The 25,864-nt window shown below is 39.0% G+C and overlaps 1 protein-coding gene and 1 non-coding gene across 12 annotated transcripts in view; both read right to left on the bottom strand.

The window, feature by feature from the left end:
* Positions 1 to 1,594: 1,594 nt before the first annotated feature.
* NDUFAF6 (NADH:ubiquinone oxidoreductase complex assembly factor 6) overlaps positions 1,595 to 25,864 on the bottom strand; it is a 62,406-nt gene continuing 38,136 nt past the window's right edge. For 4 of the 11 annotated variants that reach the window (XM_057735347.1, XM_057735348.1, XM_057735352.1 and 1 more), the window contains 5 exons: positions 25,053 to 25,155; positions 23,221 to 23,354; positions 22,503 to 22,604; positions 19,542 to 19,598; positions 2,203 to 15,686 (listed from right to left, as the gene is read on the bottom strand). In XM_057735347.1, coding sequence (XP_057591330.1) covers positions 15,558 to 15,686; positions 19,542 to 19,598; positions 22,503 to 22,604; positions 23,221 to 23,354; positions 25,053 to 25,155 — 525 coding nt within the window. In that variant the 3' untranslated portion in view covers positions 2,203 to 15,557. Of the gene's footprint in view, positions 2,122 to 2,202; positions 18,317 to 19,354; positions 19,599 to 22,502; positions 22,605 to 23,220; positions 23,355 to 25,052; positions 25,156 to 25,864 lie in introns of those variants that run through there. The other 7 variants (XR_009053764.1, XR_009053765.1, XR_009053763.1 and 4 more) reach the window with 7 other exon arrangements.
* On the bottom strand, positions 21,796 to 21,930 carry LOC130854697 (small nucleolar RNA SNORA14). Its single transcript, XR_009054137.1, has one exon. It is a non-coding gene; the product is annotated as a small nucleolar RNA SNORA14 (small nucleolar RNA).

Below are 25,864 nucleotides of genomic sequence, written 5' to 3'. Positions count from 1 at the left end.
GAACAAAGGATAGTATGGTTCTGATGGGGGCAGAGAGGGTTCTGGCATCGGGAGCCGCCCTGCACAGAGTGAGGTGGGTCTGTAAAGTGGGGTACTCCAACGTGGAGGCCCTGGCTGTTAGTAAATGGCCAGGATGGGGGAGGCAGGAGATGGGGAAGGAAAGGAAGCTATTTTATCGAATATTGAAACAGGCATTATGCTGGTGCTGAGATACACGCAAAGACTAACTTCTGGGAAGGAGAGCATTAAAAACTATGGAGGTGGAAATGGGCATTTTCTGTTACTCCTCTCCCCATAACATAAAGCCAGTCTGTGCAGAGTGAAAGAGGTCTTGAAAGAAAGTGGATGCTAGCAGCAGGAAACCCTCCTCTGCCTGGCACTGAACCCCCTGCCAACACATCTCATTTCCTCACCAAAAGCCCCCTAACAGGATCTCAGCCTCAAACAAGGCACAAGGCGTAGGGCTGGCACTGTTGACACAGCTGGTTTGGAGGTGCCCTGGGGCGTTGCTGGAGCTGAGCTGTGGATGAGGAATGACTTCAGCCTCAGACTCTCAAAGATTCCTGCAGGCCCCTCAGCTCCCATCTCGTAAAGAAGGAAGGATATGTCTCACCATCCAAACTCATCTCTGGAGGAATTCTGCCAGGAACTACTTAATGGCAAATGGAGCCAAGCTAGGTATTTCTGGGACATGAACCATTCCCCCTGTGCCCAGTGAACAGGGTGCAGTTTCCCTGAAGCCCTCACAAAGAAGTTGCAAAGGTCACTGGGTCAGACCTGATAAATGGCCAATGTCTTAAATCCCCCTGTAGGCCCTGGAGCCCCCAGGACAGCTCTGGGTGGTGTGCAAGCCTGCAAGGCTGGCTGGCTAAGGGGCCCCTGTGCAGGGAAAGTCAGGCTTAGGCTTTCAGATAACCAACGACATGCTACTAACAGATGCAAAGCTAGTTGGTTTGGCTATGCAGGACGGTAGATTTAACTTCTAAGTGATCTGGATTCTCACCAGTGTTGTTTCCCTGTTACAGAAATTGCTTTTTACTGCTTATTGCTTTTCTAAAATTATTTTCTCCCTCTGACTTATACAAATAATATAGGGAAGGTCATTAGAGGTGGGGAGAAATGGGAAAAAATCATGGGAGATATGCTTCAAAACCACAAACCCAAGGAAAAGGGGAAATGAGAGAGAGAGGTTTCTTCTGCTTTTAATTGCAATGGAATTGCACAGCACAGTGCTATAGAAGTGAATTATGACACCAGAAATTCTCTGCCCAGCTTCTGGTTGTTGATACGTTCTAATTCTTATGTGTGACATTAACAGTTTTTGTGTATATTAATTATCTGCCATCTGGCCTATTTCTTTTCAATATAGCTCTGAATTAATGGATTTTATGTGCTTTTTGTTTTGTTTATATAAATCTTTTTTTTTTCATAATTCAAAGTGGAAAGAAACCCAGCATTCATTTTTAGAAGCGCATTCTCTAAAGTTGAGATAAAAATGTATTTCTTCTCTTAAGGTTATTTGTTTGATAACCTGAATTCATTAAAGCATCCAAAATGTAAAAGTCCAAGATTCAAACTTTAATGGCAGTAAGATTCCAACAGATAAAATCCAGTGGCTTGGTTTTCTCTTAAAGTGCCAGAAGTATGTATATAGTATGCACATAAATAGATTAAAATACCACTCAGGTAGCACTTATTAAGTACCAGGCACTGTTCTAGGCACTTCACAGGTATTAATTCATTTCATCATAAAAATTCTACAGACTAGGCACTATCATCACCCCACTTTATGGATGAAAAAGTTGAGGCACAGAGAGGTTAGATAACTTGCTAAGGGTCAAACCCTAGGAAGCAGAGGAGCCAGCACATAAATTTAAGCTGCCTGGTTCCAGAGTCACATTCTTGTCCCATATGTTGTAACTTTCAAAATTAAAAAGAGCTTCCCTTAGGACAAAGTGGTCCCTCAGGGGAGCTGCCTTGAGCTCTTGAGTCGAGTCCTCGCCTGGATATGAGGTTCATGAGTTGAGGGGCTCCTGGAGGCAACAATAACAAAGATGCAGAGACGCTGAGTAACTTGCCCCAGACTGTGTGGCTGGTATGTGGCTGGACAGGTTTCAGTTACTGTATAACAAAGAACATGTTAAACCGCTTTTAGATACTTGTAAATAAAGTCCTTAGAAAAAATTAATATTTAATAATCAGCAACATTTTTATTTTATTTTTTTAGCAATATTTTTAAATCCACAGATTTTAAAAATCACCAACTATGTGAAAACACACTTTTATTTTATTTTTATTTATTTATGGCTGTATTGGGTCTTTGTTGCTGCACAAGGGCTTTTTCTAGTTGCGGTGTGTGTGGGCTTCTCATTGTGCTGGCTTTTCCTGTTGCAGAGTACTGGCTCTAGATGTGCAGGCTTCAGTAGACGCAGCACACAGGCTCAGTAGTTGTGGCACACAGGCTTAAGTTGCTCCACGGCATGTGGGATCTTCCTGCACCAGGGATCGAACCCATATCCCCTGCACTGACAGGTGGATTCTCAACCATTGTGCCACCAGGAAGTCCTAAAACACATCTTTAAAGTAAACCTGACACAGAAAAATAAGGTGGTGGCATTAGTTTTATGAAAATAACACAATTCGCACTCTTGGTAATTTTATTTTATTTTATTTTATTTCATTTTATTTATTTAGTGGCTGAGTTGGGTCTTCGTTGCTGTGTGCAGGCTACTCTTCGTTGCAGTGCACAGGCTTCTCATTGCAGTGGCTTCTTTTGTTGCGGAGCACAGGCTCTAGGCATGCAGGCTTCAGGAGTTGTGGCATGTGGGCTCAATAGCTGTGGCTCACAGGCTCTAGAGTGCAGACTCAGTAGTTGTGGCACACGGCATTAGTTGCTCCATGGTATGTGGGATCTTCCTGGACCAGGGCTTGAACCTGTGTCCCCTGCATTGGCAGGTGGATTCTTAACCACTGCACCACCAGGGAAGTCCCACTCTCGGTAATTTTAGAATTAACAGATAATTGAGATTATGTACATGGAAGTTTATAAGTTTGATTGATATTGTTGAAATGTCATATGGCTCCATAACTAACTGATTTATTGTTGCTGTTTTTTTGCTCTCTGCGTCTTCCCCTAGAATATAAACTCCATGAGGATAATGACCTTATTTACCTTGTTCCCTGCTATAGAACAATGCCAGGTACACAGCAGGTGCTTAATAAATGAACACTGAATGAATGAGTGTATTTACCAGGCTTGTTGAGGTTGTGAGCTTGGATAAGCTCTCTGAGAATGAGACTGTGGACAATGACAGGAAAGGAAGAATCTTGAGGAATTCTACCATTCAGAGGGTGGGAGTAAAAATCAGTCAGAAAGTAATTAGTGGGATGGAGGGCAAATCAAGAAAGTGACGGATCAGGCTTCCTACGTGGTGCAGTGGTTAAGAATCCGCCTGTCAATGCAGGGGAAACAGGTTCTACCCCTGCTCCAGGAAGATCCCACACGCCGCGGAGCAACTAAGCCCGTGCGCCACAACTATTGAGCCTGCGCTTTAGAGCCTGTGAGCCACAACTATTGAGCTCATGTGCTGCAACTACTGAAGCCTATGCGCCTAGAGCCCGCACACCACAATGAAGAGCAGCCCCCCACTCACTGCAACTAAAGAAAGCCTGCGCACAGCAAAAAAAAAAAAAAAAAAAAAGTGAAGGATCATGGAAGTCAAGAGGAGGGAGAAGTTTGGGAAGTGGTGAATAGCATTAGGAAACACTGCAGAAAAATTTTAAAGGGTGATAATTGGGAAGGCATTGTTACATTTGGCCTCTGGGGCTAAAAAAAGGCAGTTGCAGAAGAGAATTTGGAGGGAACCCCATCTGCACAGGAATTAAGGAGTAATTAGGACACTAGGCAGGAAGCTTGGCAGTGAATAGAAGGAAAGAGAGTGACAACATCTGGCATTTGCTTGTAGAATGTAAAGACATTGTTAATTCAGTAGAAAAATGTCATGGTGTCACTGTCTCAAGTGGGGGGCTCCCTCTCCTAAAGAACAAAAGAGGCCTTGAATTTCATGAGCGCCCCAGTGATGCTTCTGAGAGCTCAGGCTTTAGGACCAGACTGACCAAGTTCAAATCCTAGTTCTTCCCATTACCAGCTGAAGAAGAAGAAATTACTTAAGTCCCTAAGTTTTCTCATTGCTGAAGCAGAGATTCAGTCACTGAGTATTACTAGGTTCCTACCATGTGCCACAGTTCTAGTGGGGGGGAGTTAACATAACAGTGATAAATAGATCTCTGTACTATTTCAAAAACATGCAGCCGACTAATATTTTAAAATTATATCTTGAATTCTGTTTCCAGGAAGATGGAGTAGATGTACTTTTTCCCTGTTGTCCCCACTAGTTACAACTTAAAACCCTGGACATCGTATATAAGGCATAAGAAGACTCTGAAAGGTGGAGAGAAGACAGAGAGGCTAGGGAATTTGGGATCTGAGGCACAACCTGGTGATAAGTTCCCTGGGTTATCTTTTAGCTTCATGGTTCCCAGACTTGGAGCTGAAAAACTGGCATCCGAGAAATGCCAAAAGGAGGAAACAAACAGTCCCCAATAAAAATCAAAAGACCAGGAAAGGGGCAGCCTACCAAGAGTAAAAACTTTTAAACAGTAACCACTTATTCCAGCCAAAAGCCACAGAAAAAATGGTGGCTCCACTCCCACCCACACCAGCAAAGAGGGAGTGGGAGCCTAGACTTCCTGCTCAGTGGGCTATATCAAAGGACCCCAACTGCACCTCCCCACCCCCCATACGCACACACTGAGATGGTATTAGAGAAGCCCATAGGGAGCTGGACTTTTATCCCCACCTGACAGTAATGGGGCCTGCCCCTATGTGTCAGTGGAGAGAGGCATCTGAACTCTACCCACGGCAGCAGTAACAAGGCACCCCTCTCTGTCCCCGCTGGGCTGGTGTCAAAGGAGGCCGAGTGGAGTCAGGATTTTCACCACTGCCCAGAGATAATGAGGCCATCTTCCTATGGTGTCAGTAGTGGCCACATGGGGAGCAGTAACAAGGCAGTCCTTCCCCTCCCAGCCAGAGCAATATGTATTGGTGGATCCATCCCTGCCCAGCAGTAACTAGGAGCCCTTTCCTCTCCAGTGTCAACAGAGGTCAAGTGGTGAATCTGGACTTCTACTCCAACCTGGAAGTAACAAGGTAGTGCCCCTCCCTTCCTCTGGCAGGAATCAGAAGAGCCAGTTAAAACAGAAAGTTTAAGTCAGATCCAGAGTCTCATAACATACTGATAATATCCAAAATGTCCAGATTTCAACTGAAAATTACTCAACACACCAAGAATCAGGAAAATCTAAACTTGAAAGAAGACAGATCACCAGTAGTGGCCAACACTAAAATGAGAGAGATATTACAATTATCTGACAAAGATTCTGAAGCAGCTGTCTCAGCAATGCTTCAACAAGCAATTATGAATGTGCTTCAAACATGAAAAAAATAGAAAATGTGAGCAAAGAAATGGGAAGTCTCAGCACAGAAACAGAAGATGTAAAGAAGAACAAGTAGACATTTAAGAACTGAAAAATACAACTAAAGTTAAAAATTCAGTGGATGGCTCAACAGCAGAATGGAGGGGTCAGAGGGAAAAAAAAATCTGTGAACTGGAATATAGAGCAATAGCAATTGCCCAATTTGAACAATACAGAGAAAATAGACTGGGAAAAAAATTAAAAATGAACATAGCCTCAGGGATCTATGGGTCCACAGCAAAAGTCTAAGATTTATGTTGTCTGAATCCCAGTAGGAGAGGATAAAGAGAGCAAGGCTGAAAAATTACTTGAAGAAATAATGACTGAAAATTTTCCAAACCTGGCAAAAGACATAAGCCTACAGATTGTAAGTAAATCACAAGATATAAGTAAATCACAAACAGGATAAACCCCAAAGAAATCCCATACCAAGTTAAACTTCTCAAAACTAAACACAGTATTTCTTCTTATATTTAATGTAATTTTATGCCACTGAATATAATAATAAAATTTGAACAAAAACAACAAAAACCCCTAAAGACAAAAAAATCTTGAAAGCCGAGAGAAACAATACCTTATATAAAGAAGAGAAACAACTTCAATAATAGCGGATTTCTCATTCGAAACCACAGAAGCCAGAAGGGAGTAGCATAACAGCTTTGAAGTGCTGAAATAAAAGAACTGCCAACCCATAAATCTATATTCAGTGAAACTATCCGTCAAGAATGAAGGAGAAATCAAGACATCAGCTGAAGAAAAACTAAGAAAATTCATCATCAGCAGACTTACCTTAAGAAAATAGCTAAAGGAAGTTCTCTAAACAGAAAGGAAATGGAGACGGAAGCAATCCTGGAATACCAAAAAAAGGAAGATAGCATAGAAAGAGTAAAAAATATGAGTAAATATGTTTCCTTCTCCTCTTAAGTTTTCTACATTATGTTTGATCACTAAAACAAAAATTGTAACACTGTGTGATGTGGTTCTAAATATATGTAGAGGAAATATTTAAGACAGTTATAAGCAGGAGAAGGCAAAGAAATGTAAAGGGAGACAAGGTTTCTACACTTGACTTGAACTGATAACATACTGACACCATTAGACTGTAATAAATTAAAGATATGTAAAGTAATACCTGGAGCAACTACTAAAAAAGCTACAAAGAGATACACTCAAAAACACTACAGCCATAGGAGAATGTACAGATTAATATAATTATAAAATTAATATTAGGGACTTCCCTGGTGGTCCAGTGGTAAGAATCCACCTTCCAGTGCTGGGGAAGTGGGTTCAATTCCTAGCTGGCGAACTAAGACCCCACATGCTGCGGGGCAACTAAGCCTGTGTGCCTCAACTACTGAGCCCATGCACTCTGGAGCTCGTGTGCCACAACTAGAGAGCCTGTGCACCACAACAAACAGTCCTCATACTCTGAAGCCTGTGCCACAACTAGAGAGAAGCCCACACACTGCAATGAAGAGCCTGCATGCCGCAACTAAGACCTGATGCAGCCAAAAATAAATAAATAAATAAATAAATAAATAAATAAAATATTAAACATTAAAATAAAAGCATAGAAAAATAAAAATAGAATTCAAAAAAATGTTCAGGTAATCCATAAAAAAAGCAAGAAAAATGAAACAGAAGAATAAGAAACAGAACAAACAGAAAATGGCAGACTTAAGTTCTAACATCAATAATTACACTAAACATAAACAATCTAAATATACCAACTGAAAGACAGAGGTTGGCAAAATGGATTAGAAAATATGACCCAACTGAATGCTGTCTGCAAGAAACTCACTTAGGACTTCCCTGGTGGCACAGTGGTTAAGAATCCGCCTGCCAATGCAGGGGACATGGGTTTGAGCCCTGGGCCAGGAAGATCTCACATCCCGTGGAGCAACTAAGCCCATGAGCCACAACTACTGAGCCCATGTGCTGCAGCTACTGAGGCCTGCATGCCTAAAGCCCGTGCTCCGCAATGAGAAGCCACCACAGTGAGAAGCTCGAACACTGCAACAAAGAGTAGCCCCCACTAACTGCAACTAAAGAAAGCCCACGTGCAGCAACAAAGACCTAATTCAGCCAATAAATTAATTAATTTAAAAAAAAAGAAAAATAAATTCACTTAAATATGACTATATAGATAGGTTGAAAGTAAAAGGATAGAAAAAGACATATCATCCAAACGTTAATCAAAAGAAAGCAGAAGTGGCTAAAATAATATCAATAAAGTATACTTAAGAGCAAAGAAATTTGCCAGGGATTCAGAGGGACATGAAATAATGACAAAAGGATTAATTCACCAAGGAGACATATCAATACTAAATATGATGGAGGCACTAAACAACAGAGCTACAAGATATGTGAAGCAAAAGCTGACAGAATTAAAAGAAATAGACAAATACACAATTATAGTTGAAGAATTCAACATCCCTCGCTCAACTTTTTTACATAGATTCAATCATGTATTTATTTTTATGTACTTATTTACTTTATTTTGGCTGCAAATGCTGGATCTTTGTCGCAGCACGCACGCTTCTCTAGTTGCAGTGCATGGGCTTAGTTGCTGTATGTGGGATCTTAGTTCCCCAACCAGGGGTCGAACCCGGGCCCTCTGCATTGGGAGCATGGAGTCTTTTAATCACTGGACCACCAGAGAAGGCCCTCCCTCTCTCAACTATTGATAGAACAAATAGACATGGAGTCAGCAAGGATACAGAACATCATCAAGCAACAGGATTTAACTGACATTTATAACACTTCACCTAACAACAGCAGAATACATATCCTTTTCAATTGCTCACAGAACGTATGCAAAGATAAGGTTATATCCAAATTTCACATTTCAAAAAATCCACTAATCAGATCTACTGATACTTTAAATATCTAGATATAAATGTTGGGGGGTTTTGGAGTTATTTTATCAAAAGCAAAGATTTCAAATAAAATTTATTTCACGTTCTTTGGGAATGATGCTGGCTGCATCTGCTGTAACTGATAACTCCTTTCTTCCTTGCCTAAATGGAGCACAGCAAATCAAGGCAGGGGAGGCACTCACTTTAAATAAACCAAAGTTATGAAAATCTGGATATACAGAGAAGATACTTTCACATTCACAGATGTTTTCACAAAAGGTTGGTCCAAATAATGGCTTATTGGAAGCTCCCCAATTTAAGCCTAAATTCTTTTTCCTAACTGACCAGTACTGTTTATATTTCACTTCTATAGGCAATTTCTCTTTTCTTTTTCCACTGTGTTCCCTTACATTTTATTTTTTTAAGAACTTTTATTGAGGTATAATTGACATACAATAAACTGCATCTATTTAAAGTGTACAGTTTTGGTATTTTTTTCTTATTAGTAATGTATATATGGCAATCCCAATCATCCCACACCAACCCCCCCACCACCACCTCTCCGCTTGGTGTCCATATGTTTGCTCTCTACATCTGTGTCTCTATTTCTGCCTTGCAAACCAGTTGATCCTTACCATTTTTCTAGATACCGCATATATGCATTAATATACAATATCCATTTTTCTCTTTCTGATTTACTTCACTCTGTATGACAGTCTCTAGGTCCATCCATGTCTCTAGGCAATTTCTTACATTAACTAAGGCACATGCACAGTGGTTCTGATAAAAGTTTGTCATTTACCTTCTCTGGGCACACAAACATAAACTCATAAGCACACATTTGATCACTACTGTCACCCAGCAGCAAGATGAAATTTGAGCCTGTTATTCAGCAAAGGATATATACACATACATTTCATTTCTTCAAGTTCTCAGCCTCTCAACTGACCAGATTGCTCTGGTTATGAGTGACAGAAATTCAACTCAAACTTGCTTAAGCAAAAGGGAGGAATTTCCTGGAAGGCCCATAAAACCAAACTGCTTGCAGGACAAGGGGTGCCAGTGGAAATCAGAGACAATGGTACCATGAATTAGATGTCTTTAGGACTTCCTCTTCCACTCTCTTTTATTTCTACTTCTTTCTAAATAGGAATTTCATTTCTCAGATTTCCCTATGGCTGAAAACACAGCCACAAGTGGTTCTTGAGACTCACATCTCTTGCCATCTGTGTGTCTGTTTCCCCAGCTCCAGCTCAAATTATTTCAGAAATGAGAGATATGCTGGTTCATAAAACAGTAGGTGGTAGACATCTGCTATAGCCACATGGTTCCATCCACCGCAAACATCTCTTCAAACTACCAGATTATATTATATTACCAGATAATCTGGAGGCCTTAGGTACATTTGGATTACAGTTGCAAAATAAGAGAGATAACATTTCCCACTAAATGAAAATAATGTTCTATAGAATAAAAACTATTTTTCCAATATGATCTTTTTCAAATTGTATTACTAAGCTAAAATGCAGACTAAAAAACACTATACAGAATACACCAATTTTGTATATTATATGCATACCAAGGAAAAAACTGGAAGGACATAGACTAAAATGTTAATGGTGGTTATCTCTTACCCGGTAAAATTATAGTTGATTTTAAAAATGTCTTTCCTTTATGCTTTTGTGTTTATTTTTTCCCTAAGATTTTTGCAATGAGCACATGTAAGTTACTTGCATAAGAAGAAAATAAATACATTAATTTTAGAAAATGATCTTTCAGTAAAGAGAGTATTATACACTCCCTCAAACCAAGATTCAAACAGATCTAATTCAACGACCACATGGAATAGCTTATAAGAAGGGAGTGGAGGAGATGTCTTTATGTTGACTGAGTGAGAATTTTCTCAGCTTATTAGTCCACTTAGAAGATTAACACAGGATAAAACCACTGCAACAAGAAACAAATGTAAAATATAGTAAAAATAGCTTCTCAAACCATTAATGTTGAGTTCTAAGGAATCTTTGTAGTACCCATAAAAGAGATCTTGTGGTTTTAAAAAGCTCTAAAATTTGCTCTCTGAGAAATTCAATCTGTAGGTCTTTTTTAAACACACAGGATATTATTACATAACTAAGCAGCTGGGACGATTAATCGTGATTAAAAATAAAAAGGAAAACACACAGAACACCAAGGCAGGACTGCTTAATGAGAGAAGAGTGACTCAAAGGAAAACAGTATTTGTACAGGGTAATAAAAAGTCAACCCACACACTTAACAAATAAGAATAAATGGGCTTCCTAGGTGGCGCAGTGGTTAAGAATCCGCCTGCCAATGCAGAGGACATGGGTTCGATCCCTGCTCCAGGAAGATCCCACATGCCACGGAGCAACTAAGCCCGTGTGCCAAAAAAACAAAAAAACAAACAAACAAAAAAAAAAGAATAAAAATATTCTATCTCATATCTGACCCAAAAGGTATGCTTATCAAAGATATGATTACACTAGAAATAATGCAAATAATATTCATGAGCATATATACAAAATGTACGTATTATGGACCATTTGTAATTTATTTCCAAATCTCGTGCCATTCTTCAAATCCAAACACCTTAACGTGTCTATGATTTATCTCTCCAGCCTTACTTTTCCCTCCTCACACTCTGCTTTCCAGTTGCACCTGACAATCTAGTTGTCTGAACACCATATACAGTCTACCCACCACACCTCTGACATGACCTCCCAGGCTGATAGGTCCTGCACACATCAGCCCCAACCCATTAATGTTTCCTCGGAGCCCACTACTCGCCTTATACTACAGCTTGTGGATTCAGACCACAAAGGTTTACGGAGCAGCATCAGGATCTATGATAGGTTCTGGGGACACAAAGATGAACAGAACATTGTCTTGCACTCAAAGGAACTCTGAGTGAGGGACACATGTGTAAACAATAGTTAAAATACAGTTGGTTTTCGGGGAGAAAGCATGGCTATGCTTAGTGAAACTAGCCTCCAGTTGGCAATCACTTGTTATTTACCCATCATCCACAAATTCTCCTAAACCACCGCTTGCAAACTTGAGTGCTTACAGAGTAAGCACGTAACATGAATTTATGAATCAGGTTGGCTGTGAGATAATACCTCACGCTGAGACCTGTAGCCAAATGGAGAATACTTGTTCTATCTAAAGACAGTCAGTTTCTCACTCTTTTTCAAATGCCTGAAAAACAAAATATGCCTGCAGGCCTGATTTGGTTCAGGCTGCCAGTTTGTGACTTCTGTATGCTAAGATTAACAATACTGTTTAATGTTTACTACATGTAGGTTCCTCTTCCAGGCACTTTACATGTATTAACTCACTCCTCCCAGCAACTGTTGAGGTTGATATTATGATTTTGCCCACTTTACAAATGGAACAACTGAGGCACGGGAGGGTTCTCGTAGCTTGCTGAGGTTACACAGCTATTAGGGTGGTGAAACTGGGACTTGAACCCAGTCAGGCTCCTTCAGAGCCCACACTCTTAAAAGAAGTACTTCATAGTACTGCTCTGTATCCAAACTTTCCAAATTCCTTTATTCAGCTTATACTACATAAGTTACGTATTCAGTAATGTACCAAATATTCCTTTTTGTTGTCGAACAAACTCTTTTAATTGGTATAAACAGACTTGATGTAAAAGTCTGTCAATCTATCTGTTCACCATTCCATGAACTTCATCATATTCTTTGCTTATCACCATCTTTCTCATTTGAAGGTCCTAATTCTTTAGAAAGAATTTGCAGTTATACCCCAAGAAATACATGTTCATTATAGGAAAAAGCAGGTAGAGTTAAGTGTTCAAGTTACTTAAGGTATTTCACAATCACTCCCATCTCTCTCCCTTCCTTCCAGTCCACCTCCAACATCCTTCCCAATTTTGGGTGTATGTGGTTTATTTGTCCTCCCAACAGTAGGATAATGTTTTGTTTTGTTTTCAGTAACTGCCAGCGTAATGTTTACAACTCTGTGGATCTTTTTGGACAAGGCAATCGATCAAGCCATGTCTTCAGAGAAGTCCTATTTATATGAGCTAAAACAAATCCAAGGACACTTAGGCCTTTGGTGAAACAGGCAAAATATAAACTCCCAAGCCAGTGATCTTAATTCAAAACGTTTACTAGACCAGGAGATGTGGCCACTTTTTATTCACAACTTTCCAAAGAACTCTGGACATTACATTATATTCTTTTTACTTAAGTAAGTTGAAGCTAAGAAGTTGAGAGTCTTGATAGAGGCTATTGGTTCTGCCTCCTGGCCTTTGTTCCTACTGTTTCCTCAGCCAGGACCTCCCACAACATCTGCACCCCCCTCCCCAAACCCTGCCTCCTACCCAACCTTCCTGAAACTCTTCACATGCTCGCTGCTCTGGGAAACCTTTGACCTCCAAAGTGGTTATGTGTCCCTCCTGTATATACCCAGTGACTAGCACTTAATATCTATTTCAGCTGCCTATTTACTTCTCTAATTTGTAGCTGGAATTTATGTAGTAATTATACTTTTTAACCTAATTTGTACCTAAATTGATGCAGTAATACTTATTTCTGGAAAAAAGTTGTGCCCTTGAGCTTTTAAACTTGGCTGTTTATTTTACAATCTCAAGAGTGGTAAAAAAATATATATGGGTTATGGGCTTTGGCATTGAACTAATGTGGGTTTGGCATCCAGCTCTAGTTCTAATGGCTGTGTGACCTTGAACTGAGGCAGTTTTATCCTTTGGAAATAAAGACGTACTTCTCTGTGAATATTAAAGCATAGGAGCACAGAGCACATCACCTATCCAAGTTCATGCTAAGTGTTAACTGCTGTTGTATTTCTCAAGAATAATTTAATTTCATCAAAAGGAGAGATTTAATCAAAAGGAGAGAAAAAATAATGCCAGCTAACTGGGAACTACTCAAATGTATTTTACGATAAGCAACTTTATCTACATTGAGACTAACACTTAACATTTGTTATCTGTTGCTCTCCACCTATTCAATAGCAAAATACATCTTAAATGGTTTGAAAATGTATCTGATTCCTTTGGGCCTTCCCTGGTGGCGCAGTGGTTAAGAATCCGCCTGCCAATGCAGGGGACACGGATTTGATCCCTGGTCCAGGAAGATCCCACATGCAGCAGAGCAACTAAGCCTGTGCCACAACTACTGAGCCTGCGCTCTAGAGCCCGCAAGCCACAACCACGAAGCCTGTGCACCACAATTACTTTAGCCAGTGCACCCTAGAGCCCGCACGCCACAACCACCTGAGCCCGTGTGCTGCAACTACTGAAGACTGCATGCCTAGAGCCCACGCTCCACAACAGAAGTCACCGCAATGAGAAGCCAGTGCACCACAACGAAGAGTAGCCCCCGCCTGCCACAACTACAGAAAGCCCACGTGCAGCACCAAAGACCCAATGCACCCAAACACCTTCCCCCACCCAAAATGGAAAATGTATCTGACTCCTTTAAATGCGCTAATAAAAAAAGATCTGAAAAATGAAAAACAATGTTGGCACCATCTAGGGGAGTATCTTTTATGCCAGGAAATTAATAGTACAGTAAAGGTCACTGAATAAGACCCTATCTTAATCTCTACGAGACTGAAAACTTTAGTTCATCCAAATCTCTAAGCATCAAATTTAAAATGGCTTAGAAAGTATTTTGAAATTATAGTAAATTGGCTTTTGAGCCAGTAAAAAATCCAGTTGAGTGCTTAAACCCTTCTTTTTAACCCCTCTTGGACAGGAACTAAGATGCTCAGCAGCTGGTTGCTGTCAGATTTAACCTAGTAAGACCCACAGACCATGCTTACTAATAAAAAAGACTATCTCTAATGAACTTTTCCACTCTGGACCATTCAGAATCCCAAGGGGAAATGTGTCCCATTTCCTTGGATTTTCCTCTTTTAGATAAGCTTTATCTCTCTAAAGCCACAGGATTAAATAAGAGAATATTCTTTCAGCATCAGTAAAAACCAAAAGTACACGAATGTAAACAACTGCATTATATGATCATTCATTTATACACTTATTAATCTCCACTTGCTCTAAATCAGAAGCCATACTAGGTGCTGGCGGAATCCCAAGAAGAATAAAACAACATATTCTTGCCCTCAAGCAGCTCTCAGTTTCGGTTTTATCTGCAAAAATGTAATATTTTAAGCCATCAGTAATTCACAATTGAAGGAGACACTAATTCATAGCAGAAACCAACGGCCTGAGATGGGACAGAGAAATGGTACAATAGAGGTGAGAGTGGACAGGAGACAAGATCACTAAAAAAGACAGGAAAAGGAAACTAGGGCATAATTCTAGTCTTCGGAGTCAGAGACTCATTCAGCGTCCAGATCTGCCAACTACCAGCAATGCAAACAATTGCGTTTTTTGCAATTAGTATGTATTTTATAATTAAAAATTTTTAATTACCAGAAACGTTCCTTGTTTCATACAGTTTTGAAGATCAGATGAGAACACTGATGAAAGTATACAGCACAGAGATTTTTACTGGGAAGCTCAACTAGTATATTAGTTTCCAAAAACGTAGTATCCCCTTAATAAATGTTCAATACAATTTTGTTAGTTTAACGAAGTTATTTTATCATCATGGACAAATTGTCACAGGGTGGTAAGATTAAATGTTAGAGATATAATAAGGCCCTCAGCATAGCGACCGACACTCCTCAAATACTAACTTCACTCTTCACGATCTCTAAATAAACGCATTTCCCAGCTGCCCTCGACACATGGGTTTTGGCTGCTCAGCATGCAAACCTAGTACTACTTGAGCCCCTTCCCCATGCTTTTCTAAGGGTGAAGAATGGAGGAGACATACCTTCCCCCTGCCCTCTGATGGCTGAAGCCTGGCCTGCAGCCTAAGCACAGCTAAAACAATGCTCTGTCCTGGGGCTCCGACTCTACCAGGATGGCACAGCAGACACTGTCTGGGCTGCTGGTGACAAGGGCGGTGCCTGTGGCAGAATCTTGGCACTGTGGCCTCAAAGCAACTTCTCATCAATTCTATGACCTATGCACTCATCCAGTAAGTTAATTTTCTCCTTAAACAGTTCCTGTTGTCTGTAAACAAGAACCCTAAACAAGTAAACTTTTCTAAAACTAATAAAAGTAAATATCAGTGCCATGAAATTATTTTAATATCTTTTTCTCCATGACCGAATATACAAAGATAATGGAAGTAAAGTATTCTTCTGCTGTAAAGATGGATGGAATATATCAAAATCCACTTGCTGAATTTTCCTTAAATAGTCCTCCAGAGCAACCTGGAAAAAGAGAATAATGGTCACTAGATCATAGAATGATTAAGTCTTCAGGTATTAAGGCTATTTTAGTTTTCCTGAGATGGTCTTCTACATACTAGGAATGTAAGTGAGCATTTTAAAAGAGAGAGAAAATAAAGACATCTTCTAAGAAGTTTTCTATGAAGCCAGTAAAACTATATTATAGAGCCAGTACTAGAAATATTAAGCCAATTTTGATCATAATTTAGTGTTTTGGTCAAAATGTAAAAAGGAACTTATTTGCCAGGTCTTATTACTAGATTCTGTAGAATACAAAAGGGGTGTTTCAATTAAGGAAAATGACCACCCCCCACAGAAATGCACTGTGCCATAAAGGGGAGCTCAAGTTGTTTTTTTTTAAATTATTTTGTGAAGAAGTTTAAAGCATCTTCACGTTCTTGCTAGAAAACAATTTGCAATCAGGGAGAACAATCAGAGGTCCCTATAAACATTAGGCCATGCTCCCCCCATCACACAAAACTTCACAAAGCTTTCACTGGGATTGAGTGGCAGGATGGAAAACACTAATGGCAGGCAGTGCTCTTTATGGTTTTCAATTTTATTAATTTAAAATTTTTATTTTATTTCACTAACTTTTATTAAACAGAAAAGCCACTTAGTTTTGCACTGCACAAAGCGAAGCAGCCCCACTGCCTTCTCAGCCCATGTGCACAGCTCCCCCTAGAGTTCTGCAGCACAACCTGTATAGCATGCTTGTCCAAAGGACTGTTTTCTCGGACTTTTCTTCTATACACTATAAACAGATGAGTATACATACAAACAAATTCAGTTTCTACTTTTGAAATCCTAAACTTATACATATGTACAGCAGCAAATATGTGCATTCATGTGCGCAAATGCAAGAAACCTGGAGACAATCCAGAAGTTCTTTGACAAAAAAACTAATTAAGTGTTCACACAATGAAATATTAAGCTACTGTGAAATGAATGTAGCTGGATGCAATTATGGACAGATCTTAGAAACACTGTGTGTGTGTGTGTGTGTGTGTGTGTGTGTGTGTGTGTGTGTGCATGCACACGCACATGAGTAAGCTTTCTAAGAATAAAAGCAAGAGGATAATAAACATGAAATTCAGGATAGCTACTTGGAGGGGGAAGGCAGAGGCAAAGGGATGAGATGGAAAAGCACATGAGTGCAATTTAATGGCAACATTCTAGTTCCTGGATTAAGTGGAAAATTCATGGGTCTTCATTAGCTTTATAATACATGCATACATACATAGATACATTCATTTGTAGATATCAAATACAAACACTTTAAAAGAGAATAAAAGAAAAAACTTTGAAGATATTTTAGTGTACTTTCACTTTTTTTTTTTGGGGAAAAAAGAGCTTGTTACTCATAATGTTCTGTAACCTGCTTTTTTTTTTAATCACTTCATGTATTGTGATTAACTTTCCATCTCTAAGAATTTTATTATGTTCATTTTGTTTTATAATATCCAATTATAAGGAATAGTTAATGAAATCAAGGTACAAGCACACAGTATTATACAGCCATCAAATATTGTATTAATAAATATTTTAATGATGTGGTTAAATGTTTGATAAATAGGACACTGGCAAATAAAGTGTGACTTTAAATACACACAGAAATTCATTTAAAAAAAAGAACAGAGGAAACAGCATTCCTGGGTCTAGGAATTATAGGTGATTGTTATTTTCTTCTAATATTCTTTCTATATTGTCCAAATCTCTATTATGACAATGTATTGCTTTTATAATAAGGAGAAAATTCCATTAAAATGCAGATGAAACATGACCTCAAAATTAGAGCTCAACTGGGCATTCACAAATTAGGATTTGGTGCATAGTTAATGGTAACACTAAAGGTAACAAATTCACTAGGAACTTCTCAAAAATGTTACAATTTCTGAATATAGCTTCTTAAAACCTCATGTATAGAGCACAACATACTCTACCCTAGTCATTTTCAGACCATTTTAAACAGCAAAACCTCTTGTTTGAACAAAGTAATTAACAGATGTCCATATATAAAACAAATGAGAAGAGATGTGCTCCAGCTGGAATGAGGGTGTAGGATAGAAGCAGCTCCCTGAGAACTGCCATGTAGTCCCTCCAGTTTCTCCTGGCACAGAACGGAAAATGAGAGCTGGGCTCCAGCCCCAGCCCCAAGAGTTTCTGATCCATTAGGTGTGTAGTGGATCCCAAGATCTATATTTCTAACAATACCCAATGCAGATATTGCTGGCCCAGGGACCACACCACTAGCCTAAAACAGTGGTTCTCAGGCCTAGCTGCACTTTATGATTACTGGGGGAACTTTTAAGAAGTATCAATGCTTAGATCCAACCTCTTAGATGTTGTGATTTAAATGGTTTGGGAACGGGCCCAACATTATTTTGTTTTGTTTTAAAAGTTCCCCAAGTGATTCTAATGGACAACCAGAGTTGAGAACAACCCTTCTCACAAAAGCAAACGAGACAGACAAAGTCTTGAACTTTCTTGGAGCTTATAAGTCAACACAGGTGATGGGGGACTTCCCTGGAGGTCCAGAGGTCGGAACTCCACACTTTTACTGCATGGGGCGCGAGTCTGATCCCTGGTTGGGGAACTAGGATCCAGCATGCCTCACGGAGTGGCCAAAAAAAAAAAAAAGAAGAAAAAGAAAAAACAGACGATGGTACATCACCAAATAAATAACAATTAAAAATGAAGCTACAGAACAATGTGCTGATACAAAAAGACATGCTTGACACCTCATTTATACAAAAAATATATAATTATATGAACATTAAAAAGTACAGAAAGATGAACAGACATTATCACTGGAAAGGATAGATTTGTGAGAGGATTCTAATTTCTTCTTTGCCTACTCTTATGTGAACATCTAAAATATTAATGTATTACTTTTACAATAAGTAAACCCAGAAAAGAAACAAAATGATTTCAAACACTCAGATCTGAGACCTAAGGATAGAAGATGTGAAGGGATAGAAATGAATCTTTAAATATATTTTAGGGAAAAAGGTAGAAGGTATGTTTGGTACTGTAGAAAATGCATAAGTTTTCCATTTTGAAACATCACAAATCTTTGCATCTTGGTTTCTATCTATAAAATGAAGTAAACCACAGCTAGGAATAATGTATGTAATGATCTAGCTCAGAACCTGCCCACAGTAGGTGCTACTAACCGGAAGCTATTCTCATTTCTTTATGTATTTTACAACAACGGTTCCTGAACCAGGCTACACATCAGAATCACCTGGGGAATTTCTTAAAATCAAAGATCCTCTTAGGAATGCCCCCCTCCCCAACCTCAAGAGTCTTATTCAGTAAGAAGACCCCAAGAATCTGTATTTTTGAAGAAGTGTTCCAGACTATTCTGATGCAGCCAGCTCAGCACTGGTCTGTGAACCACTTTTGGGAACCAATGCTACAATATGGTCACTATGGAGAAGAAATTAACAGACTATTAAGTAATACTTATATTGCTATAAGTAGCCTAACATTCCTATGAGGTGGTTTCTCCTATGAGTCCCATTTTACCTATGAGTAAACTGAGGTACACAGTGATTAAGGAACTTGTTCCACAGCTAGTAAGTGGCAAAGCAGATTCAAAGCAATGCGGTCCGGCTGCAGTCAGCGCTAATGACAATTCCACTCACCTGCCTCTGGGGAACACGGGCATGACCTTCACCAACGCAGAGTGTAACTAACAAAATGCACCAAAAGGGAGGAAAACAAAAATAAAGCCTCCAAACTAAAGAACTGCATTGGGAACCTTATAAAATAGAAAAAAAAAATTATACACATCTGCTTCATTAATTAAACCTCCTCTGTTAATCTACTTACTGTCTGAAGAAAAGCAGGAAATGCTTTCACAGGAACACTTTTGTGGAAGGACCTAGCCTAAAAAAAGAAGACAAAAGGAAACTGGTTTCAATAAATATTTCTGGAAATAAACACTCTCCCTCTGAAAGTGAACACAAAGCAACACCAGCAGTTTAAATCAGCACTGCTAGGGCTGCTCTCGAAAGCAAGAAAACAGTTCTCATCTCCTGCCGGTTGAGATTAATTTACCAAACTTAAAGGAATCAAGAAAAGGTACTATATTAAGAATTCTATTCTTTCTTACATTTGGTTTTGGCATTTCCAGCTGCTTATAACTTTGACCACCCCCCTCAGCTCTTTGGTAAGAGATAAATGAAGAAATACAGGTGACCCTAGAATAACATGGGTTCACTTATACACAGATTTTTTTCAAAAGTAAATACTATAGTACTACATGATCCTTGGTTGGTTGAATCCACCCCTACGGAGGAACCTTGGATACCGAAGGCCGCTGATAAACTATAAGATTTTCAACTGCCTGGAGGTTCAAGGGTTAACTGTGGGCTTCTCTGGTGCTGCAGAGGTTAAGAATCCACCTGCCAATGCAGGGGACACGAGTTGGAACCCTGGTCCGGGAAGATCCCACATGCCTTGGAGCAACTAAGCCTATGCACCTAGAGCCTGTGCTCCACAAGAGAGGCCACTGCACTGAGAAGCCTGCACACTGCAAATAAGAGTAGGCCCCGCTCTCCACAACTAAAGAAAGTCTGCACGCAGCAATGAAGCCCAAACACAGCCAAAAAAGTAAAAAATAAATTTATAAAAAAATAAATAAATAAAGGGTCAACTGTACTTGCATACAAGTCCCAGCACCTCCCCAGCTTGGATGTCATTCTCTCCTGTCTAGATGAATATAATATCCTTCTAGCTCATCTTCCTGCCTCTGTGTTCGCCAACCTTTAATTCATGCCACAGTCAGCCAAATTAATGTCCTAAAGTCACTGTTTTACTTTTACTTTCTTTAACTTAACACCCTGATAGATCATGTCTCAACTATTCATCTTGGAATTCAAAGGCCTACACATCTTGAATCTAACCTCATCTATCCAACCTAACTCCCTACCACTCTGGACTACAGAGCCCTGATTCGCTCAGGCTGATGCCCACCATCCAGCCCTCACCAAGCCCACTTCTGTCTACAGGTCTTTGTTTATATTGTCAGACACCGCTTCTGCTTTCTGACTCACTTCTTAATCCTCTATATTCTGCTTTTACATCATTAACTAAAATTGCTCTCTTTAAGATTATCCACAATTTACTAATCATCATACCCATCCTTTCTCTTCAATCTCTCTGAGAAATGCAAAACTTTAGTATTCCCTGTTCTTGGAATTTGCTCTTCCCTAGGTTTCCAAGACACTGACTCTGAGTTTTCCTACTTCTTTGATCATTCTTTCCTTCTCCTTCTTCTTAATAAATGGCCCTTTCTCCTCCTACCTGAGAAATGGAGGTGGGCTCGAGGTTCTGCCTTTGGTCTTACTGTCTAAATGTATATTCTCCTTGGACAACAGCATATCCACACTTAGAGCTTTAAATATAAGCCTTCCATGTGGATGACTCCCCAATCTGTATCTCCAGTTCTGACCTTTTAAAGTCATGATCTTGCAATCTGCATTTTAGTCCACCTCTCTGATTGCCTTCTAATCCCCTTAATGTCCAGCAGCTAACCCAAAGTCTACCAATCAGCACCCAACAAACACACCACTGCTTTTTTATTGTAGTCTCTGACTGGCACCACCACCATCTATATTTGAACTCCACGCACCCTTGGACTTTCCTACTTCCTGATCCTGTTACAATCCAATCAGTTATCAAGAAGTTGATTCTTCCTCTGTCATATGTGTGTATGTATGCATATGTGTACGTACATTCACATACATACACAGACATATAAAACATATTCCCTCTCTAAATCAGACACTTTTTTAATGACTTACTACAGCTTAATTAGTTGGTAAGCTTAATATTATAGCTTTAATATATTTATGTTATATTAAATATGATAATCACTTGTTTGTACTTTCTGGGCTTTAATAACTTAAATGTAAATTTTAACTTTAGAAGCTATTTTGACTGAGCAACCTAGATAAGTGACAAAAATATTTCTTATTGCAACAAATTTGCTCTTCTATTGTTGTGAACAAGTATACCACCAAAATTCAAAGATCACAATGGTTTTGGTGATACAATTCCCCTCTTGTAAGTCTCTCTTAAAATATGTTGCAGGTATGAAATAAGACTGAGCCACAGGAGAAGCACAGCCCTTTGGACTCCCCTGCAATTTCTATAGCACTCACTCATATCTTGGAAGCATTTAAAGTGAAGCTACCAAGAGGGTTTAAGAATGCAATAAATCAGACACCCTTTAAATGTGGCAATAAGGAGATTATTTACTAGAGATTATTATTAGAGTCAGCAGGATGAAAGCCAAATTATAGTATGGTGAACGGTGCCACAGTGGTGATGGCCTTGAGGTAAAGATGAATGTTGAACACCTATTCAAAAAAGCTTAACTGGGAGGGAAAAGTAAGAAACAGAAGGGTCCAATGGGCTGCCTATAACTTCAAAAGTCAGTAGCAACAAACCAGAAGATAAAAGGGGCAAGTTAACAGAAAGGCCAACTGAAACACCAGCTGATGATGCAAGGTCCTAGAAGAGTAGAAGAGGCAATAGCCGAAAGACACACTGTCCCCTGAGAGAGAATAGTGAGTGGATGGATCAGAGATGAGCTAAATGAGGAAGCTGAGAGAGAGAAGGAGATTTTTAAAAAGTAGAAAACTTTTACAACAGTCCGAGATAAACCTACTGGGATTTCAGTGAATGATGGATATGGACTGCCAGAGAGAACACTACAACCATGCTCTAGGAGCAGCCACAGCTAGAAACGATAGTTACACGATTTGGCAAAAAGAGGCTACTTACGTGCTTTAGGTGCGAGTGTGCCTGGCTAGCAACGTCATATACCACATCTCTCACATTTTTATCTTGGCTCTTCCGTAGAAAATCCTCTTGTGAAACACCATGCTGTGTGGGAAAATGTACATTAGGAATCAAAAAGCACACTTAAAACTAGGTCAGGAAAATTGGTGATAGACTAGTATGTAACAGTACAATGCCATTTTGTTTTTTAAAATATATGTACGTGTGTGTGTCTCCACACACACACACACACACTCTCTCTCTCTCTCTCTCTCCTGGAAGAATATGCAACAAGATGCTAATCACAGTTGCAGGTGGAACAAAATAAAGCAAAAAACAGATAAGCAGTTTAAAAGAACAGACAATAATGAACCTCAGCCAGAAAACTAAAGTTCTCATAAACAGTATTCTTTTTTAATGGATTATTTCCTCCTTCAAAATAAAGAAGAGGCTAAGGAATAATTACTGTAATTGCTTGAAAGGGAGTAAGACATCAACACGAAGCCACACCAAGTGAGGTTCTCTACACCTTCTTACTAATAGCTCCACCACAGACCTAAAACGCCTCACTGATAAAATTCTGACTTGATAACTTTGGAGCAAAAAAGCAACAAGCATGTGTTTCAAAGCGGTTACTTGAATAGACTAAGCAAAGAACCAAGAGACAACCCTCCCCATATTCTTGAGGTAAATAATTAGAGGGTACAAACAACGGCCTTACCAGCATACAAATATCCATGGGAAGGAACACTCTTCTTCTGCTACCATGATAGGGCGTTGCTCTCAAGCAAGTGACAATGCCTTGTGCTTTTCCAATGTGACTTGCGGCATGATCTGCATGCAGATCCTTTATACCTGTGATTGTAGAAATTAAACAACAGGGCTGCTCTTTTCTCTTTAAATGTATAACAAGTCAGTAGAAGCAGCACAGAGAAATCACCTAACCATGTAAAAGATGTTCATCCTAAGTTTTATATCTGAAAAACAGGATTTATGTGAGCAAAACTGAGCACAAAGACAAGCTGACCATTTACCATTAACAGATTTCTGAACTTTAACTTTTAAATAAAAGAGTTTTCCTCAGACTACAGCACACCAAGAGCACATTTGGAATTTTAATTAGCTATCGTGGAAAAATACTGCAAGTCTTGCATTTCTTCTCCTCAGTGCAATTTCCATATGACCTCATTTTAAGTATATGCTTAACAAACATTCTGCTCTTTGCTCCCTCCTTTCATTGTGTTGGCAAACATGTCACTGAATGTGCAGGCAGAACAGGCCTGGGAAATTCAGTAGGGATTTGTGTTATTCTTTTAGGGTGACATAAAGACATATTACCTTCTTCAAATGGATGGTATTGTCCTTGTCCCCAAAAATTTACTCATTACAACTTTCATTACAATAAGACCTCACCAACTTAGAACAAAGTCATAGGAGGAAAAATACCATCTAAACTGAACAGTTTTTTTTTTTTTAAGAAAAATCTCAAAAAAACTTTTACATATACAGTTTTATTTCTTCTACCTTTTGTTTTGAAACATAGGGAAGTATTACTGACAGAGGAGGAAGCAGTCAGGCCACAGGCTTTCCAAATTGTAGGAGACGCGTAAAAAAATAAAATCATCTGCAATTACCAAATTATTAATTACAGCATTCTCATGAGGTAGCTAAAGTCATTTTATGAGAGCCTGGGTATTTTGATTAGTCCGCATTCCATTCCAAAGAAACTATATATTTCCCTTCTTACTAAAAAATAAAAATAAAAAAAGCTATTCCTTTCTAGTTGGTGCAAAGAAAAACTTCAGTGTTAAACTGGTTAGGCTGTCAAATTATGAAAGAGTGAAGTCTAAAAGGTGTTTTCTTAACAGTATGGAGGTTTCTTAAAAAACTAAAAATAGAGTTACCACATGATCCAGCAATCCCACTCCTGGGCATATATCCAGAAAAGATGAAAACTCTAATTCAGAAAGATACATGCACCCCAATATTCATAGCAGCACTATTTACAACAGCCAAGACATGGAAGTAACCTAAGTATTCATCAACAGAAGAGCGGCTAAAGAAGATATGGTATATACATATGACGGAATATGACTCGGCCTAAAAAAGAATGAAATATTGCCATCTAGAGATTATCATACTGAGTGAAGTAAATCATATAAAGACAAATATTATATAATATCACTGATATGCAGAATCTAAAAAGTAATACAAATGAACTTACTTACAAAACAAAAACAGACTCACAGACTTAGAAAACAAACTTACAGTTACCAAAGGGGAATTAGGAGTACAGGATTAACAGATAAACATCACTGTACATAAGATAAACAACAAGGATTTACTGTATAGCACAGGGAACTATATTCAATATCTTATAATAAATATAATGGAAAAGAACCTGAAAAATATATATGTATAACTGAATCGTTTTCCTGTACACTTGAAATTAACACAATATTGTAAACCAACTATACTTCAATTTTAAAAAAAGGTGTTTTCTTCAAAAAAGAGAAGTATAAAACAGAAAAAACAAAACAAAACAAAACTTACCCAGTATTTCTAGTGTTAGATAAAGAAGAGAGCTCTGTGTGTTTTCAGCATAATTTTCCAGTTCCTGGATATTATGATATGCTTTGTCATCCAAATTTTTTTCCTATAGTCAAACAAAATGCTTTATTTGCTTGATGAACTGTCAATATTTTATTTTTAAAAAGCACAATTTTTTTGTGCTAAAGAATTGAGTAATAAAAAATAAAAACTTTCAGTATAAATTGTTTATTACAGGGACTTCCCTGGTGGTGGCAGTGGTTAAGAATCTGCCTGCCAATGCAGGGGACACAGGTTTGATCCCTGGTCCGGGAAGATCCCACATGCCACAGAGCAAACTAAGCCCGTGTGCCACAACTACTAAGCCAGCGCTCTAGAGTCCACGAGCCACAACTATTGAGCGCATGTGCCACAACTACTGAAGCCTGCATGCCTAGAGCCCATGCTCTGCAACAAGAGAAGCCACCGCAGTGAAAAGCCTGCACATGCAACAAAGAGTAGCCTCCATGCGCCGCAACTGGAGAAAGCCCGCACACACCATTGAAGACCTAACACAGCCTATAAATAAATAAGTGAATAAATTTATTTTAAAAAATTGTTTATTACACAATAAAATAAGATTAAAATAAAATTAAAATATTAAAGTCCTATGTGTTCAATGCTTACAAATCACCCTTCAAAATAATACCTCAGGAATAACCTCAAATCACCATGGATGTGGGGTTGGTTTAATTTTTACTTCCTTCTAAAGCCTAAGGTGTCATGAGAAACTGACAACTGAGCTCTTACTTAAGCACTTCAGACATTACTTCCTT

Source organism: Hippopotamus amphibius, chromosome 5 (assembly GCF_030028045.1).
Source record: "Hippopotamus amphibius kiboko isolate mHipAmp2 chromosome 5, mHipAmp2.hap2, whole genome shotgun sequence".
NCBI lineage: Eukaryota > Metazoa > Chordata > Mammalia > Artiodactyla > Hippopotamidae > Hippopotamus > Hippopotamus amphibius.
This window is presented reverse-complemented; position numbering and strand designations above follow the sequence as displayed.